The sequence below is a fragment of the Erythrolamprus reginae genome, chromosome 3 (genome assembly GCF_031021105.1).
Source record: "Erythrolamprus reginae isolate rEryReg1 chromosome 3, rEryReg1.hap1, whole genome shotgun sequence".
NCBI lineage: Eukaryota > Metazoa > Chordata > Lepidosauria > Squamata > Dipsadidae > Erythrolamprus > Erythrolamprus reginae.
Window position 1 is genome coordinate 257,622,662 of NC_091952.1, and position 18,755 is coordinate 257,641,416.

The following is an 18,755-nucleotide window of genomic DNA, read 5'->3' on the forward strand; positions in this document are numbered from 1 at the left end:
TCAAAAGGAAGCTGGTCTTTCTTTCTTTTCTTTCTTTTTCTTTCTCTCCTTCCTTCCTTCCCTCCTCTTTCTCTCTTTCTTTCTTAGATTTGTATGCCGCCCAATCCCGCAGGACGGCTTTTTCTTTTGAAAACATCTGGCTTCTCATCGTTTCTCTCTTGTTTTCAAAGGAAAAAAACTAAGGAAAGTCCAGTTGCCTTTTGGGGAAAGCATGTGTGGGAGAACCATCCCTATTAATAGCACTAGCAGTTACGACTTATATCCCTCTTCACCATGCTTTTTATTTATTTATTCATTCATTCATTCATTTGATTTTTATGCCGCCCTTCTCCTTAGACTCAGGGCGGCTTACAACATGTTAGCAATAGCACTTTTTTAACAGAGCCAGGCTATTGCCCCCACAATCTGGGTCCTCATTTGACCCACCTCGGAAGGATGGAAGGCTGAGTCAACCTTGAGCCGGTAATGAGATTTGAACCGCTGACCTTTAGATCTACAGTCAGCTTCAGTGGCCTGCAGTACAGCACTCTACCTTTTGCACCCCTCTTCTAAGTGGTGTACATAGTCAGGTTCCTGTCCAAAACGATCTGGGTCCTCATTTTATGACGTCAGAAGGATGGAACTCTGAGTCAACCTGGTCAGGATCGAACTCCTGGCTGTGGGAAGAATTCTGGATTCTAACCACTGCATCACCACGGCTCTAAATTTTAAACCTTGCCTACTCCTCTCTAATTCAACTTCAACCTAATTGGGGCTTGATTCAAGGTGCTCCTGAGACAGCTCACGTCGCAGGCAGAATCCGCAAGTTTCCACAAGTAAATGACAGATACTAATACTTTGTTCCAAGAGCCATTGTCTCTTTATTTCAAGATAAAAACAGTAGCGTCATTGTCCCCCTCCCACCACCCATCTTAAAATGAGGTTTCTCTCTAAAATCAAGATCCACAACCTACCTGCTCCCACCTTATCCACCATTGCACCCGCCTGCACCCTCCCATCTCAGACCCCCCCCCACAACAACACGCTACTTTCTGATGTATAGAAGTTAAAAAAGTAATAATAATAATAACTGAACACCCAGGAAAATGACACCCTCCCTCCCCCCCTTTGCTACATGCACTGGAAATGCTCTAAAATTGGAAAAACGAAACAAAATATGGTTGGGGCTGACGTTCTGGGCTGGCATCCCCCTTGAGCCGAGAGCACAGTGCCCCTCTCTTGCCACAGCTGTGTGCCCACTTTCCCAGCCCTGTTTACCGGCTCCTGGAGGGCCCGGCACAGTTGGCAGAGCTTGTTTCCAGGTTTCAGGAGGCTCTTAATCAGCTGCTTGCAGGGTTACCCCGGGCACGGCTTCTGGCTAGCACCTGCCGGGGGGGGGCTCAGATGACCAACAAAGCGATGAAGAGGAGGGGCTTTATTCCAGATCTAGGGAGTAGAAGACTACCGGGGCCCGACGGGGCTATAAGCTGAAATAGTCGAGGCTGTTGTGGCGACAGAGGTTTGTGGTCCAGATGGCGTCTCCCCGGTTGGCGCTCAGCAGCATCTGCTGGAGTTCGTTGCTGATCCGGGAAAACTTCTCCTCGTCCACGGAACCGTTGAGCAGGTTGGAAGAGGTGGGGGGCCAGGGCAGGTCGTCTCCGTAACAGTCCACGGGGTAGGGGTAGATGACCAGCCGCAAGTCCAAGAGGCTCAGTGTCTTGTGCAGCAGGTTCTTCAACCCCTTGGCCGAGATGGGGTTGCCGAAGATGCCCAGGTAGCGCAGCCGGGTGCAGCGGCAGAGGGCGGGCAGAACCACGTTCATGTGGCTGTCCATCAGACGGCATTCCATGATGTCCAGGTGGAGCAAAGTGGAGGCGGCCTCGGTCAGCAGGCAATGCAGAGGCTGGAGAAGGCTGTCGGACAGGTTGTTGCCGCTCAGGTCGAGCTTCTTCAGGGCCGAGGTGTGGAGGCTTTCGGAGAGGTAGGCGAAGTCGTTGGGCAGCAGGTAGCAAAAGGCCAGCTCCAGGCTCTCCAGAGGGCTTCGCAGGTCCCTGCAGAGATAGCAAGAGCAGTAGGACCTGTAGACCGCTTCCTAGTGCTTTTACAGCTCTCTCTAAGCGGTTTACAGAATCAGCATATTTGCCCCCAACAATCTGGGTCCTCAGTTGACCCAGGAAGGAAGGAAGGAAGACTGAGTCGACCTTGAGCCGGTGGCGAGATTTGAACTGCTGAGCTACAGTTAGCTGAAATAGCCTGCAATGCTGCTCTCTAACCACTGCACCACCCCGGCTTCCTTCCTTCCTTCCTTCCTTCCTTCCTTCCTTCCTTCCTTCCACACTCTTATGGTACCAGAAGAAAAAAAGGTTCGCCATCACTGACCTAGAGGAAGAGCCTTCTCTGTGGCAGCCCCGGCCCTGTGGAATCACCTCCCCCAGGAGATTCGCACTGTCCCCACCCTCCTGGCTTCCCGCAAGGCCCGTAAAGACCCATCTTTGCAAACAGGCTTGGGGCCATTAACTTAAACATCTAGCCCTGGCCGATGAATGAATTTATGTGCATGATAGGGTGTAATGTGAGTGATTGCTTTTAAGAACTTGGGATTTTAGAGTGTATTTCAGATTCTACGTGTTTTTTTATTTATTCCTGTTGTGAGCTGTTAGTACTGTGTGTATAATTAGTTGGGTTTTCCAAAATATAACTTAAGCCAGTAATGTATGGTTAAAAGGAATTAGCTTTAAGAGATGGTGTTGCAATCAGCTATAATAGGGAATCAGCAGCTTCTCTCTTTCTCAGAGCCTAGAATTTTGACACTCTCCCCGATATCTCTGTGATTCTATGCTGGTTTGTCTACATGCCTATTCCATTCTAAGAAGAACTATGTGTTCTATGTGTTCTAATGTGTTCTAATGTTGGTCTGTGTATGTATTGAGGCTTGCATTGTATATGTATTAAGAATATTGATTGCTGTATTTGTGAATGACTAGGATTGTTACTGACTACCATATGTATGGTTAAAGGAATTAGCACACTACTGTTTTAAGAACTGATGTTGCAATCAGCCATAAGCAGCGTCTCTCTTTCTTGGAGCCTAGAGCTTTGAGATTCTCCCCGATATCTTTCTGATGGTGGTTTGTCTATATGACTACAGTAATCCCTCGCTACTTCGCTGTTCATCTTTTGCAGATTCGCTACTTCACGGGTTTTCCAAGGGGGCTTAAATCCATTAAAAATTCATAAAATTCTTCTACAGTACTACTGTACTCTATTAAAGAAACTGGTAGGATATCCCATGTAGTTCCAGCTGAGGAACATTATAGAATGACTCTTTAATGCAAAGGGTGGGTGTTAAAAGTCCAAATATTTATTTATTTATTTATTTATTTATTACTTAGATTTGTATGCCGCCCCTCTCCGAAGACTCGGGGCGGCTCACAACACGTGGACACAAATCATAAATAATCTGATAAATTTAAAATTTAAAGATTTAAAAAGACCCCATATACTAACAGACATACACACAAGCATACCATATATAAATTAAACATGCCCAGGGGAAGATGTTTCAGTTCCCCCATGCCTGACGGCAAAGGTGGGTTTTAAGGAGTTTACGGAAGGCAGGAAGAGTAGGGGCAGTTCTAATCTCCGGGGGGAGTTGGTTCCAGAGGGCCGGTGCCGCCACAGAGAAGGCTCTTCCCCTGGGGCCCGCCAACCGACATTGTTTAGTTGACGGGACCCGGAGAAGGCCCACTCTGTGGGACCTAATCGGTCGCTGGGATTCGTGCAGCAGAAGGCGGTCTCGGAAATACTCGTTAAATACATAAAAAAAAATATTTCCTCTACTTCACAGAAATTCGTTTTTCATGGGTGGTCTTGGAACGCATCCCCCGCGAAAAACGAGGGGGATGTACATTGCACATTGTTTATTATTGTTGTGAGCCACCCCGAGTTTTCGGATGAGCAGCATACAAATCTAATATATTATTATTATTAATTATTATTATTATTATTATTACTACTATTATTACTACTATTATTATTATTACTACTACTACTGCATTCTATTCTAAGAATAACCATATTTTTCAGTGTATAAGACACAACTTTTTATCTCAAAAAAGTAGGTCAAAAACTGGGTGCGTCTTATACATCGAATGTTGCAGGGGGGGTTGGGCAGTGGTCAGCAGTGGCGACAGCAGCCTTTCCATATCGGCCGCCAAAACATGAGAAAGCAGCGGAGAAGCTGTTGCCGCCACCATTCACTGCTGCCGCTGCTGGCTGCAGGTTACGGAGTGAATTTTAATATTTAAAATTATCTTCTTCTTTTTTTTAAAAGAATCCAACTCCGAGTTGGAGCTGTCTTTGCACGGTGACACCTATTCTGTCTTCCTCCATCCCGGTTAATCAACCGATTGTTTTGAAAGCAAATGGTTTGCAGGGTCATTTGGTAAACCATTAAAACAATAATCCATTATGAGTAGATCCCAACCTCACGCCTTTCTCTCGCCTGTTCCAAAAGATGCTCAAATGTAAAGCAAGGGGGTCCTGCCTGCCTGCCACGCAGAAGCTGGATCACATATTTGCACAAAACAGAAAGAGGCAAACTCCGTGCACACAAGGCAGAAGAAGAGGAGGAGGAGGAGGAGGGGAAAGATCCGACTGTAAACTTTTAAAAAAAATAATAGAGCGTTACAGAACAGGAGGAATATTTTTCCATCCCACAAACCCTCCCAAGCACCTTCTTCCTTTCCCCTGTCCGTCATGCAGGCATGCCGAGATGAGTTGCTGGTAAGTTCGTGGCAGCAGATAGGTTGGCTCTCTCCTCCGCAGACATATCGAGTCTGCTGGTTGCTGTCCTGAAGGACCCTGCCCCCCCCCCACCCACCCCCCACCCCCCACCGGCAGAGAGCTCTTGGGTGCTGGGGAATGGCAAAAATGCTTCCGTTTTTGCAAAAAACAGGCCGTTTTTCACCTGGTGTTTTTTTTTTTTTGCAAAAATGGGGGGTGGGGAAGGGGTCTGGGGGCCCTGCAGACAGCTCTTGGGGATGGGGGGGAGACAAAAATGCCCCAATTTTTGTGAAAAAATGGGTGAAAACCGGCCTGTTTTTCACAAAAATTGGGCTGTTTTTCCCTTCTAATTACCCCATCTAACATGACTAGAGGAGGAATTCTGGGAGTTGAAGTCCACTAGTCTTAAAGTTGTCAAGTTTGAAGGCTCCTGAGTTGGGGGTTAGGGGTGCAAAGGTCTTCAAACCTGGCAAGCTTAAGGCTTGTGGACTTCAACTCCCATTCGTGAGCTAGCATGACTGGTAGAGGAATTCTGGGAGTTGAAGTCCACAAGTCTTGAAACTGTCAAGTTTAAAGTTTGTAAAAAGTATACATGGTTTTAAAAAGTATTCTGCTACATTGGTATTTTATTAAACAATATAATACTACACCATTTGGTTCAGAATACTTTTTTTCTTGTTTTCCTCCTCTAAAATCTAGGTGCGTCTTATACACCGAAAAATGCAATATATGTTTTAATGTTAGCCTATATGTGTATTGATGGAGTCTTGCATTGTATATGTATTGAGAATACAGATTGTTGTATTTGTGAACGACTAGGACTGTTATTTATCACAATATTTGCCTAATGTAAGTAACATTTATACATTTACCGCATTTTTCAGAGTATAAGACGCACCTTTTTCCTCCCTAAAAGAGGCTGATAATTTGGGTGCGTCGTATATTCTGAATGTAGGGGTTTTTTTCAGCCCTAACTAGCTGCTAACGGTCTTCCCAGCTCTTCCCTTGCAGGCTCTTTCATTGTTACTCTCTGCAAAGAAGAATGTTTTCCAAGCCCTGAGTCTTTGCAGGGTTTTTCTCATTGCTCTAACTTGCTCCAAATAAGTTTCTTTCCAGACCTAACAATGTTCCCAGCTCTTACCCTCTTGCAAGCTCTTTCACTGTTACTCTCTGCAAAGAATGTTTTCCAAGCCTTAAGTCTTTACAGGTTTTTTTTTTCATTGCTCTACTTGTGACAAATGTTTCTTTCCAGGTGCTAACAATGTTCCCAGCTCTTACTGGCTTGCAAGCTCTTTCATTGTTACTCTCTCCCAATGAAGCTTTTTTAAAGCCCTTAACCAGGGGATAAAATAATGAGCTGAAGCTGACCAGAGGGTTGCTCTTCTCTGCACTCTTTCTAGAGTCTCAACATCCTTTTTGCATCGTGGCAACCACAACTGAAATAAACAAACCGCTGACCTGAGTTGCTCTCTTACCCCAGGAGTTGCCGCAGCTTGCCTGAAAGCCTGGAGGAGCCCAGGTTCAGCTCTTTGAGGCAGGCCAGGCGGCTGAGCTGGTTGGCGAAGTACTGCAGGCTCCCTTCCATGCCCACCGTCAGGCGCCGGACGTCGATGTTGCTGTAGGGCAGCTTCAGGCTTGCCAGGTTGGTGAACTTCGTCAGGTGAGGCAGCACCACCCGGAGGCCGGAGAGCCCGAGGTTGTTGAAGCGCAGGTCCACCTGCCGGACGCCAGCCGAGTCCAGGAACTCCAGCAGCCCCACCGTGCTGGCGATGGACAGCTCCTCCGCCCGGAAGTCCCGGCAGCGCAGGCGCAGGGCGTTGCCGCTGTTGATCTGCAGGGCGTCCTTCAGCACCACGTAGGAGGTGCTGTTGACAAAAAGGTCCACCCAGACGTCCACGGACACGGGCTGCGGGGCCGGCAGGGCCACGGAGCTGCTGTAGGGGCCCTTCCGCCGCTTGGAGGACCGCTTCAGGCACTTGCTCTGTTGCTTGGAGACGTCCAGGCAAGCCTTGGCCAGCGTGACCGTCCGGGACCACAGGCTCATGCTCTCCGGACCGTGCCCTTCGTCCTGGAGGCCCGTCATGTCCAGGATCTGCAAGCGTTGCCCCTTGCTGGCCGGAGGAGGGGGGCAAAAGGAAAGCCGTTAGGTTGAGCAGGAATCTAAGGTTTCTATTGAAAGCCTACATGGCATCGGACCAAGAACCTAAGAACCTAGGAAGAGCCACACCGAATGGGGCCAAAGCCCATCGAGTCCAGCATTCTGTGTCACCCACTGGCCCCCCCAATCGTCCATGGGGATCTTCAGAAAGAGAAGGCAAGACCCTCCCTTTCCCGTGACCCCCAACAAATATTTATTTATTTATTTATTATTTATTTATTTATTCGATTTTTATGCCACCCTTCTCTTTAGACTCAGGGGGGCTTACAACATGTTAGCAATGTCACTTCTTAACAGATGATGGATGGATGGATGGATGGATGGATAGATAGATAGATAGATAGATAGATAGATAGATAGATAGATAGATAGATAGATAGACAGAAAGACAGACAGATAGATTTGGTCCATTTTATAATCTTTCTTGCTACAGCTGTTAAGTCAATCATTGCAGTTGTTAAGTTAGTCACATAATGGTTATCAAGTGTCTGGATGCTGAAATGATTATAAATGTGAAAAATGGCTATAAGTTCCTTTTTGCTGTGCCATTTAACTTTGAATGGCCAATAAGTGAACTGCTGTAAATCAAGGGCTACCTCTATTTTTTCGACTTCAGTGGAGATGCACCTTCTGTATCTACCGGTGCTGCACTTAGGAAGACAATAGAATAGAAAGGGGTCTCCAACCTTGGGCACTTCAAGCCGGGCGGACTTCAACTCCAGGAGTTGGAGTCCACCAGGCTTGAAGTGCCGAAGGTTGGAGACCCCTGGAATAGAAGGAAGGAAGGAAGGAAGGAAGGAAGGAAGGAAGGAAGGAAGGAAGGAAGGAAGGAAGGAAGGGGTACACATACCTCTTAGTACAATTTCGGTCCTCCAGCATCTTCATGAGATATGTTACCACCCCCAGGATAATGGCCTGAATACACAATTTGTTCGGTTTCTCCCGGAGCAGGGCCCGTTCACAATGCTGACACTTGCGCAAGAGTTTCTGGAAACTGAGGACGGGGAAGGGCCAGGTCTGCACTAGTAGCTGGAGAGACGGCGTTCTCTTGTCCATAAAGGCAGCCTTGAACAGGACGGGGTACAGCTCCTTCGGGAGGAAGCCCAGGGCATCTTGCAAGGTGGAGTAGTGGGAAACAACCTTCTGGGCACAGAGGAAGACCAGGGAATACATGGCAGCAACTGGACGGGGAGGGCGAGCCAGAAGGTCGCTATGGGGAACAAAAAGATACTAGATGGAAAAGAATATTATTACTAGATACTTTCTCTCCAGTCTACCTCAAAGAGCTTCCATCTAAATGCTCAAACCTTCCAAGTGGCTTCAAGAAATATTTCAGAGGAAATTGACATGCATAAACAATTGACTTTATAAACAAAAAACACAATATTCCTACAAAGAATTCATAGTGGGGGTGGGTGGGTTTCAACCTATTCTCCGAAGGACAAGAAATGATGGAGGGAACAAGTGGAGTGGGGATGAAAAGGCAAAAATAGAGCAGTGAGCTCCCTCCCATATTTGGGTGTGCCGGGTGACTCAATAGAAAAAAACGGAACAAGCAAACACAAAGAAAAAAAAAAGAACATGTAACAAACATTTGGGAAACTACTTTCCCAACTCATTTGGAATTTTCAATCAGAGAATTCTTCATCCTTTTTAAAAAAATATTATTTTATTAACATATTGCTTTGCATTTTTACTTTTTAAGGTGCTTTTCCTTAAATTTACTTATTTTTTTACTCTTTCCTCTAGCCAATCATAAAAGTTTTCCCATATCGCCCTAGCACAAGGACAAAAGCACCAGCCTGAAGATGACGAGTGGGACCTCGTCGAAACGTCGCCAGAAATCTCTGAAACTTACACGAAAAGAAACCCGAATATGCCAAGACCTTCATAACTGCACCCATGAAAATCTACGAAAATTTGCTGAATTTGAAAATTAAGGGAGACTAGGATACTGTATATCTATTTTGCCCTTGTTCTGGCCTCATCAGCCTTTGCCTTGTAAGGCAGAGAATTAACCTCTAGGCTACAGTATCTAATCATATATACCCCCTCGCCCCCCACTATATATATATATAATCCCTTTTTACAGACTTACAGGTCCTGGAAGTTTCCTGATGTCTTGGGATAAGAGAAGGATTATTTTTTCTTCACAGACAGCTGCTCTGATGACACTTTAACCTCTCTTGGGGGGTGGGGGGGATTCCCACCTGTACCCAAAAAGTAAGATTCGGAACTTTCAACTCTAAAGGATTTCGGATGCTTCTTCTTTGACTGTCAGCAGAGTTATCCAAAATGAGTTGGCTTTCTCAGGAGAGGGAGCTTTTCTGTACTTTGTCTTCTTCAAAATGCTTCTCTTCTGATTCTTCCATGGCTAAATCTGAGGCAGAAAAAACAAGAGCATAGTTAACTAATTAATGGAGTTTTTAATGGAGGAGGTATACAGATAAGACAGCAGGTATGTCTACGGGAATCTCCATAAACATACAGGCAATCCTCTACTCACAATCAGAATTGCCCCAAAATTTCTGTGGCTAAGACAGACAGTTGTTAAATGGATTTGTCCCATTTTATGGCCTTTCTTGCCATAGTTGTTAAGTGAATCACTGCAGTTAGCAATAGCATTTAGATTATATCTACTGCTTTCAAGCCCTCTCTAAGCAGTTTACAGAGAGTCAGCCTCTTGCCCCTAACAATCTGGGTCCTCATTTTACCGACCTGGGAAGGATGGAAGGCTGAGTCAACCTTGAGCCGACTGAGATTCGATCTGCCAAACTGCTGGCAGACGGTGATCAGCAGAAGTAGCTTCAGTACTGCACTCTAACCACTGCACCACCAAGGTTCTTAAATTTCTAAGAAAGAAACTAAATAGAGAAAGAAAGAAAGAAAAAGAAGGAAGGAAAGAAAGAATGAAAGAATGAAAGAAAGAAAGAAAGAAAGAAAGAAAGAGAAAAATTGTATCTGCCAAACTGCTGGCAGCCAGTGATCAGCAGAAGTAGCTTCAGTACTGCACTCTAACCACTGCACCACCAAGGTTCTTAAATTTCTAAGAAAGAAAAATATCAGTAACTATTTTAAATGGTTCAAGAGGGAAGCATTTCTTTGGCTTGCAACACAGTGACCGATTTCAAGAGAACAATAGCATTTAGACTTATATAACGCTTTGTAGGGCTTTTACAGCCCTCTTTATGTGGTTTACATAATCAGCCTCTTGCCCCCAACAATCTGGGTCCTCATCTGACCCCCCTCGGAAGGACGGAAGGCTGAGACAACCTGGAGCCGGTGGTGAGATTCGAGCTGCTGAACTACAGCTAGCAGTTAGATGAAGTAGCCTGCAGTGCTGGACTCTAACCACTGCACCACCCTGGCTCCCTCCCTTCATTCCTGTCTTTCTTTCTTTCTCACTCTCTCTGCCTCTCTCTTTCTATAGCAATAGCACTTAGACTTTATACACTGCTTGACCGTGTTTTTACAGCCCTTGGTTTACAGAATCAGCCTCTTGCCCCCAACAATCTGGGTCCTCATTTGACCCCCCTCGGAAGGATGGAAGGCTAAGTCAACCTTGAGCTGGTGGTGAGATTTGAACTGCTGAACTACAGCTAGCACTTAGCTGAAGTAGCCTTCAGTGCTGCAGTCTAACCACTGCACCACCCCGGCCCTTAACAGAACAATCTGTACGCCATTATAACAGCATTCCAATTATGCTTTATTCCTTTGAAGTGGTAGATGATGGCTAGGCTACTTAAAGGCTCCTATAGAGCCATTTTGATCTTCATAAAGTGTTGCTGCAGTATTACGCTGCCTCTGAATTGCTACTATCAAAATGACTAATGTTAACATTTAAGGTCTTTGTAGTTGTGTAAGAGAGTATTCCTCTTTATTTTAATGACATGCAGTTTGTGCATAAAAACTCCCAAAGAATTTTAGCCTTAAAGAGGTGCAACTTTATCTCAAACAAATTTGACTGAGCTCCATAAATTGTTCGGCCCACAGCTGGATATCTCATGAAGCAACAACTATTTTTTGCTCAGGGGCCTAAAAAGACCCTGGCCTTATCAAAAGGGGAGTGGGAGACAATCTCAGCTAGAAAGTGTCAAGGCGACCAGTAATCTTGCAAGGCATTTTGCAGTTTGCTAACCCATAAATAGGTAGAGTGTTGAGAATAGGCAGAATGCAAATCTACCTACCTATCCCTGATAACAATAAAGAACAAAGTGGGTAGGGGGTGAGAAATTGGATTGGGTTATGACGTGATTCCCATTATTTCCACTGAATTGTGAGGGTGGTCCTTCTGAGAGAGGCAGGAAGACCAAACCGGACCTCTTATTCTTACCTAAGAGAAAGTTCTACTTAACCAAAGGAGCTTACTTTGGATTCATTCATTCATTTATTCATTAGACTTCTATGCCGCCCTTTCAAAGCAAGGAATGTACAGGTTTAATGTATAAAACTTATTAAATTTGACCAAAATTTCTTCAAATAAGTTGAAATGCAACTTTACTTTCATAAAATGGGGGCAATTATACAGTTCTACAGAGGAATCATTGAGTCTGTCATCTGCACCTCTATAACTGTCTGGTTTGGTGCTGCAACCCAACAGGACCGACACAGACTTCAGAGGACAATCAGAACTGCAGAAAAAGCAATTGCTGCCAACCTGCCTTCCATTGAGGACCTGTAGACTGCACCAGTCAAAAAGAGGGCGGGGAAAATATTTACTGACCCCTCACATCCTGGACACAAACTGTTTCAACTCCCACCCTCAAAATGCCGCTACAGAGCCCTGCACACCAAGACAACTAGACACAAGAACAGTTTTTTTCCGACCGCCATCACTCTACTAAACAAATAATTCCCTCAACACTGTCAGACTTTCTACTAAATCTGCACTTCTATTCTACTAGTTTTTCTCATCATTCCTATCACCCATTTCCTCCCATGTTGACTGTATGACTGTAACTTGTTGCTTATATCCTAAGATTTTTATTAATATTGCTTCTTCATTGCTTATTTGACCCCTATGAAAATCATTAAGTGTCGTACCACATGATTCTTGACAAATGTATATTTTATTTTATGTATTCTGAGAGCATATGTACCAAGACAAATTCCTTGTTTGTCCAATCATACTTGGCCAATAAAATTCTATTCTATTCTATTCTATTCTATTCTATTCTAAAGCATCATCACTGGTAGTCTGAATTATGAAGGTCAAGAAAGGCCTCTACTCAGTTATTCTGCTCTTCCCTTCTTTTATTACTCCTGCTTCTCCTGCCTTGATGAAATGAGCACCAACTAGCAGCCAGAAGACATGACAAAGAAAAGTCTTTAATTTCAAAATCTATGGACAAACTTAATCATAGTTTCAACCAGGAAACTGTGACCATAAGGCAAGTCCAAAAATGATAGGGAATTTCTAGAAGCCTAACTCTCTTGAGAAATTAACCATCAATAAATACATAGACATAAACAATATTTACATACTACGTAAAAAGAGGCTATTAACAAGCTGAACAAAAAAACCAAAACTACTGTACCTCCCCTCTTGGTTAGTACCATGATTAATAGTAGGTCAACAATCAAGAAGGAAACAATACCCCAATCAAGGTACTACCAAGACAGACAAAACAAGTGAATAGTAAACAGTCTAATCAAGGAAATGCCAACACTGACCTGCGCAAGCCAGTATAATAATTAATAATAATTAATAATAATAATAATTATTATTATTATTAATAGTGATAATAATAATAATAATAATAATAATAAATTAGATTTGTATGCCGCCCCTCTCTGAAGACTTGAGACGGCATATAGTAGCACATAAACACACTGTAACCCCCACTCCTCACTAGCACTCATGTTAACTAGTTAGGTAATGAAATGTCTGACGAACACAAAGCTCAGAGAGGGCTAAGGACCCCTCACGGGAGATCCATCATGTATTTCCCAGCCAGATTATTACATTGAAATCTCTTCTTAGTTTAAGTTGTAGCTGGACAGCAGTGTTAATTTATGGGTAAAAGAAAACAAGCAGTCCAAGTTTCTATATGAATTAATTCATTACAGGTGGGAGGGGGGTTCCACAGACCTACCCTCCCAAATATTTCCACGGTTGACCTCACCAGATTCCTTAGAGGTCAGTAAGGGGCGAGCATAAGTGCACTAGTGTGCCTTGCGTCCCCTGTCCAATTGTCTCTCCTATATTTTATATATCTTTTCTCCCTTTCATATATCCTTTCCTCTATTCTTCATTGATGTATTCTATTCTCATATCTTTTCTTCTATTCTTTCCCTGACATTTACTACTACATGTTTTTATTCTATTTAAGTTTCAATTTGTATTGGACTAAACAAACAAACAAACAAACAAACAAAGACCGGTAAATAAAATATTGTGAATCCATTCAACTATGGTCCCCACCAAGCTGAAAGGTCTGTTTGTGGGTGATGCTTATTTCCCTCCTTCTCCCAACTCACTGAAAATATGCAACCTTCTGGGGCCCAGGAAATGTGAGACTAAAAGAATAATTTGAACAAAAGAAACAAAGTTTAAAGATAAAGCCATCACAATGTGTGACAACACACATCTGCAGAGCACATCAAATCCTAAAAAATCATGGATCTAAACCGTTGATGGATGTAACAGTGAACGGATTTCGATACAGAATGCTTTTGCCAGCAACCTCAAGACACAATCATCAATTTGGGGGGGGGGGGTGAGATTCTTACACAACCATCTCAGCAGAGCAAAGCCAGATACCTCAAGAGACTCACAATGACATCATAATCAAACAAGTTGAGGCCAAAGAACTCTGCCCAGATCCTGGGTCACCAGCACTGCAATAAGAGACACCGCAGACTCCTGAAGACGACCAGAAACTCCTGTGATAACATCATTTAGCTGCCATAGATGGATGAAGTGTCATACAACGACGTTCTCACAAATAAGCTGTCAGAATCATCATCATTAATGTCAACACAAGTATGGCCTGTGAGAGTTTGTACTCACCAATGTGAATTAGTACGACGACCCAGTTTCTATTTGCTGATGAGGACTACTTCACTGTTGTTAAGAATTTTGATTACTGTATAACTAAAAAGGAATAGAAGCGAAAAGTGCAAAAAGAAAAAGGGAAAGGACTATAATCAAATTCATCAGGTCTTCAGCAATTTCTTTATATAATGTATTAGCAACTTTATACGAGCTGGGGTTTATTTTCAACTCTCAGAATTTCTCATCCAGCCTACTTATTTCTGACAATTTGTGGTTTGCAAAGGTGTCTTTTAAAAGTCCCTGCTGGCTGGGGAATTTTGAAGTCCCGGTTTTAAAATTGCTGAAGTTGGACACCCCTGATGAAAAGAAAGAGTGGCCTACTTCCGTGATGTTTTGGTAAAACTACCCAGTTAGGTATATGAAAATACAGTAATACCTCATGATACGAACTTAATTGGTGCAAGGAGGAGGTTCGTAAGACGAAAGGTTGGTAAGACGAAACATTGTTTCCCATAGGAAACAATGTAAAGTCAATTAATCCGTGCAACCAAAAAACCCCCCGCAAAAAAACGGCTTTCGGCGACTGCTGGGAAGCCGCGCGGCTGTTTTAAAAGGTGACAGCCGGCCTGGGGGGCTTCCCAGCACCCCCCTGAACCTGGGTTCGGGGTTCGGGGGGGGTGCTGGGAAGCCCCCCAGGCCGGCTGCGACCTTTTAAAACAGCCGCACGGCTTCCCAGCTGTCTCCGAACGCCGAAGTTCGGCTTTGCCCCGGAAGTTCGGGTTTGGCGTTCGTAACACGAAAAAAGTTCGTACGAAGAGGCAAATTTTTTCTGAACCCCGGGTTCGTATCACGAGTTGTTCGTATCACGAGGGGTTCGTATCTTGAGGTACCACTGTATTATAGACTATGAGAAATAAACACATTGTGTGTTTGTAGCTTCCAACCGGAACATATCATATCTTACCATCTATACTACAGCTAGGCTTCAATCATATACCGGTAGTCCACGACCTACAACAGTTCAAAGTTACAATGCACTGAAAAAAGTGATTGATGACTGTTTTTCACAGTGACGACATTTGCAGCATCCCCATGATCAAAGTTCAGATGCTTGGCAACTGGTTTATACTTACAACGGTTGCTATGTCCCAGGGTCACGTGATCCCTTTTGCAGCCTTCTGACAAGCAAAGTCAATAGGGAAGCCAGATAGGAAAGCCAGTTAGTAAACCGGTTGTTAAGAGGGTTACTACTACTACTAATAATTTATTAGACTTGTATGCCGCCCCTCTTCGAGGACTCAGAGCGGCTCATACTAACTTATCAACTGCAGTGATTCACTTAACAACTGTGGCAAGATCTTAAAATGGGACAAAACTCCCTTATCTCTTAATTAACAAATGTCTTACTTAATAAGAAAAACGTTGGGCTCATTTGTGGTTATAGGTTGAGGACTATCTATATATTCTAATCGACCAGACAGAGAAACTCAACTGATGGAATCCAGGCATTTGGGAGACATTCAGAAGACTGACCTACCTGCCCAGGGGGATCAGGAGACAAACCAACAGAGCCAGATCTCTTCCTAGAGAAGACCTATTCGAAGACAGGCCACAGAAACAGAATAACCTAACACCTCTATTGACACCTGCAATTCGCAGCCTGAGACATTCATATGCATTATTCATAGTTTGACACTATACTAGACACAGAAACAACCAGCCAGCCAACCTTAATTGGATCCTCACAGGAAATAAGAAAGAAAATAAGATGCGACAGAGGAAGCAGATCCATTTTCTTATATGCGAGTTTGAGTTATCTGCCTCAAATCAGAGCCAGGATTAAATGCCTAATTGTCAACTAATTGTTTTAGGAATGGCTCCATCAAAACCTGTGCAAAAGAATAAGGAGCAAAGGGCTGACATTGATTCCTGGGTCTGGTTCCCTCCCATCCCCTCAATATTTACTAAGAAGGCTCCGATGTACCAGATTACAGCAAATGCTCATCAAATATGCTGGATTTGCTTAACCACCATGTGATCCACTTAACAACCGCGGGGACGTAAAAATAAAAGCGTTGGGTAGTCCTGGATTTAGGACCACAAATTTTAGTCCAAAATTTCTGTTGCTAAGCGAGACAGTTAAGTGATCACATGTCTCTGAGACCATACAACTGTCATAAATGGGAGTCAGTTGCCAAGCATCTGAATTTTGATCCCGTGACAAGGGTCCTAAGTGTTGGAAAAAAATCATTGTCACTTTTTTATCCCATGGTTGATTTCTCAAAATTCAGACACTTGGCAACGGATTCATATTTAATGTGATCCCATTTTGTGACCTTCCGAGAAGCAATGGGGAAGCCAGATTGACTTCACAACTGTGTCACATAACTGCACTGACTCATTCAATAACTGGGGCAAAAGACAATAAAATGCAACAAAACTCTCTTAGCCTTCTTGCTTAGACACATAAATTTAGGGTTCTATTGCAATCTTAAGTCAAGGGCTATCTATATATGCTTCAGTTTTCTGCCAAACTTAGTATGGCGATGCATTTAAATCTGGCACAACGTGGTAATAAAATAATGCTTATACCCACAGGATATGATACTCTATGAGGAAGGTGTGTGGCAGATTTTATTATTATGTATTTATTTATTATACTTATAGGCTGCCCAACTCCTTCTGAACTCTGGTTTTAAAATGTGAGAAATTAAAAGAATCAATTTAATTTAATTTATTCCATTTATAAGCTGCCCATTCTCCATAGACTCTGGGTGACATACAACAATAAAAACAGTATACAATGATTAAAATTCCAAAATTAAAAACATTCATCCATCAATCATTTATCACTTCAGGCTAGAGCTGCACGCTATTGCTAACCCGCCCAAGGCCTGGCAGCAAAGCCATGTTTTTAAAGCCTTTCGAAGGGCCAGAAATAAATTGAAAATAGAAAAAAACAAAAACGTGCAACTAACCAATCCTGCAAGCCAGGAAGAAAAGCCAGAGGGCTGTCCCTTCAAAACTTGCAAAGAAATACAGATAGTCCTTAACTTGCAGTCACACAGTAAAGTAACAGAAACAGAGTTGGAAGGGAGCTTCTAGATAGGTCTAGTCCAGGGGTCTCCAACCTTGGCAACTTTAAGACTTGTGGACTTCAACTCCCAGAATTCCTCAGCCAGCAAAGCAAAGCTGGCTGGGGAATTCTGGGAGTTGAAGTCCACAAGTCTTGAAGTTGCCAAGGTTGGAGAGTCCCTGATCTAGTCCAACCCTCTGCTCAAGCAAAACACCCTTTCAGAATCATAGAATGACAGAGTTGGAAGGGACCTTGGACGTCTTCTAGTCCAACCCACTGCTCAAGCATGAGACCTTTGACCAGAGGTAGGCAAAGTTGGCTCTTCTATGACCTGTAGACTTCAACTCCCAGAATTCCTGAGCTAACATGATTGGCTAGGGAATTTTGGGAGTTGAAGTCCACAAGTCATAGAAGAATCAACTTTGCCTATCTCTGCCCTTGACCATGTCAGACAAGTGGCTGCCCAGTCTCTTCTTAAAAGCCATTCATTTAGTGACCACTTCAACTTACAACACCACTTTTTTAAAAAGTGAGCTACGACCAGCGGTGGACTATGAGCCGGAACGCTAAACTGCGCTCGCCGCGGTGGATCATAAGTGCTTGCCGGGCCAGCGCGATTTTGCTTCTGCACCTGTGGAGGTAGCAAAATCGTGCAGGGAGCCGCAGTTGCGCCTGTGTTTCGGTGAGTATCTTTGCTTCCGCACATGCTGAAACACAGGCGCACCTGCAGCTCCATGCGTGATTTTGCTGCCTCCACAGGTACAGAACCAAAATCGCACTGGCCTCGCTAGCACTCATGAACCGCAGCGGCGAGTGCAATTTAGTGTTCCAGCTCATAGTCCAGCACTGGTTACGACCATTTTTCACACTTATGTCCATTGAAGCATCCCTACAGTCCCCGCCCAAAATTCAGACTGTCGGTAAATGACTCATATTTATGTCACTCACAGCAATGGGGGGGATGAGGTCACTCCATCCTCTTTTGGGACCTTCTGACAAGCAAAGTTCACCAGGGGAAGCCAGATTTGCTTAACGACCATTCCAATTTGCTTAACGACCGCACGGATTCACTGAACAACCTTGGCAAAGGATGGTCGTAAAACGGAGCAAACCTCACTTCGTTCTTAGCCGTGGAAAATTCGGGCTCAGTTGCGGTCGTAAGTCGAGGATCACCTGAATTTATGAGGGGTATTTTTTTTTTAAACGGCCTGCCCGCCCGTTCAAATCGCCTCCCCTCATAAGGGTCCTTCTAAAAGACCCTAAGTTTACCTCAGCATTCCTCCCAAATTGTTGGGCGCCCCCACCCCGAAACCTAGGAAAGCCCCCCTCCGCCCCCCCCCATAAAAGACCGAAGGGAACGCCTCCCACAGATGGAGCCGCAGCCCGTGCCGGCCTACGGCTGCCAAGTACCCCTCCTCCTTCGAAGTCAGGGCCCGAGAAAAGCCCCTCAGCAGCTACCGGGGCGCGAGGTTTGAGGCCTTGTTCCGCTCCGGGCCTTTCTTCACGACGCTCCTCAGATTCTGAGGGGGGCCGTTTCCATGGCAACGAGGCCCGCTCCTGCTCGCGATCCGCTCCCCTTCGCCCTTACCCACGGCTCGCTCAGTCGGGCCCGCGCTTTCTTCCCAAAGAAACCCATCCCCGATTCCCCGAGCCCCTCCCCGCCCCGCTCAGACCGGACAAGGAGGTCCCTCGGTGGCCGCCGTATTTAAGCCGCGCACGCGCAGGCCCCGCCCCTGCCCTGCCTCCGCGGCCCTCTCCAT

General features: G+C 44.6%; 1 protein-coding gene across 5 annotated transcripts; it reads right to left on the reverse strand.

The window, feature by feature from the left end:
* Positions 1-836: 836 nt before the first annotated feature.
* LRRC14 (leucine rich repeat containing 14) lies at positions 837-18,734 on the reverse strand. 5 transcript variants are annotated; one of them, XM_070748408.1, is made up of 7 exons: positions 18,454-18,534; positions 17,944-18,168; positions 13,935-14,018; positions 9,021-9,302; positions 7,773-8,132; positions 6,240-6,875; positions 837-2,030 (listed from the first exon to the last, which is right to left on the reverse strand). In XM_070748408.1, the coding sequence occupies exons 5-7, from the start codon at positions 8,093-8,095 to the stop codon at positions 1,460-1,462; spliced, it is 1,530 nt and encodes a 509-aa protein (XP_070604509.1). In that variant the 5' UTR covers positions 8,096-8,132; positions 9,021-9,302; positions 13,935-14,018; positions 17,944-18,168; positions 18,454-18,534; the 3' UTR covers positions 837-1,459. The 5 variants fall into 5 exon arrangements, with proteins under 5 accessions (XP_070604509.1, XP_070604507.1, XP_070604506.1 ...); XM_070748406.1 differs by lacking the exon at positions 13,935-14,018 and having other exon boundaries at positions 18,454-18,734; XM_070748405.1 differs by lacking the exons at positions 13,935-14,018; positions 17,944-18,168 and having other exon boundaries at positions 18,454-18,693.
* Between the last annotated feature and the right edge of the window lie 21 nt (positions 18,735-18,755).

Bases quoted from the DNA above. Each gene is read 5' to 3' on its own strand.
- LRRC14 (XM_070748406.1), bottom strand. From the start codon at position 8,095: ATGTATTCCCTGGTCTTCCTCTGTGCCCAGAAGGTTGTTTCCCACTAC. The intron at 6,876-7,772 runs GTATGTGTACCC...TCCTCCGGCCAG, and splicing joins GACCGAAATTGTACTAAGAG to CAAGGGGCAACGCTTGCAGA. The intron at 2,031-6,239 runs GTAAGAGAGCAA...CTATCTCTGCAG, and splicing joins AAGCTGCGGCAACTCCTGGG to GGACCTGCGAAGCCCTCTGG.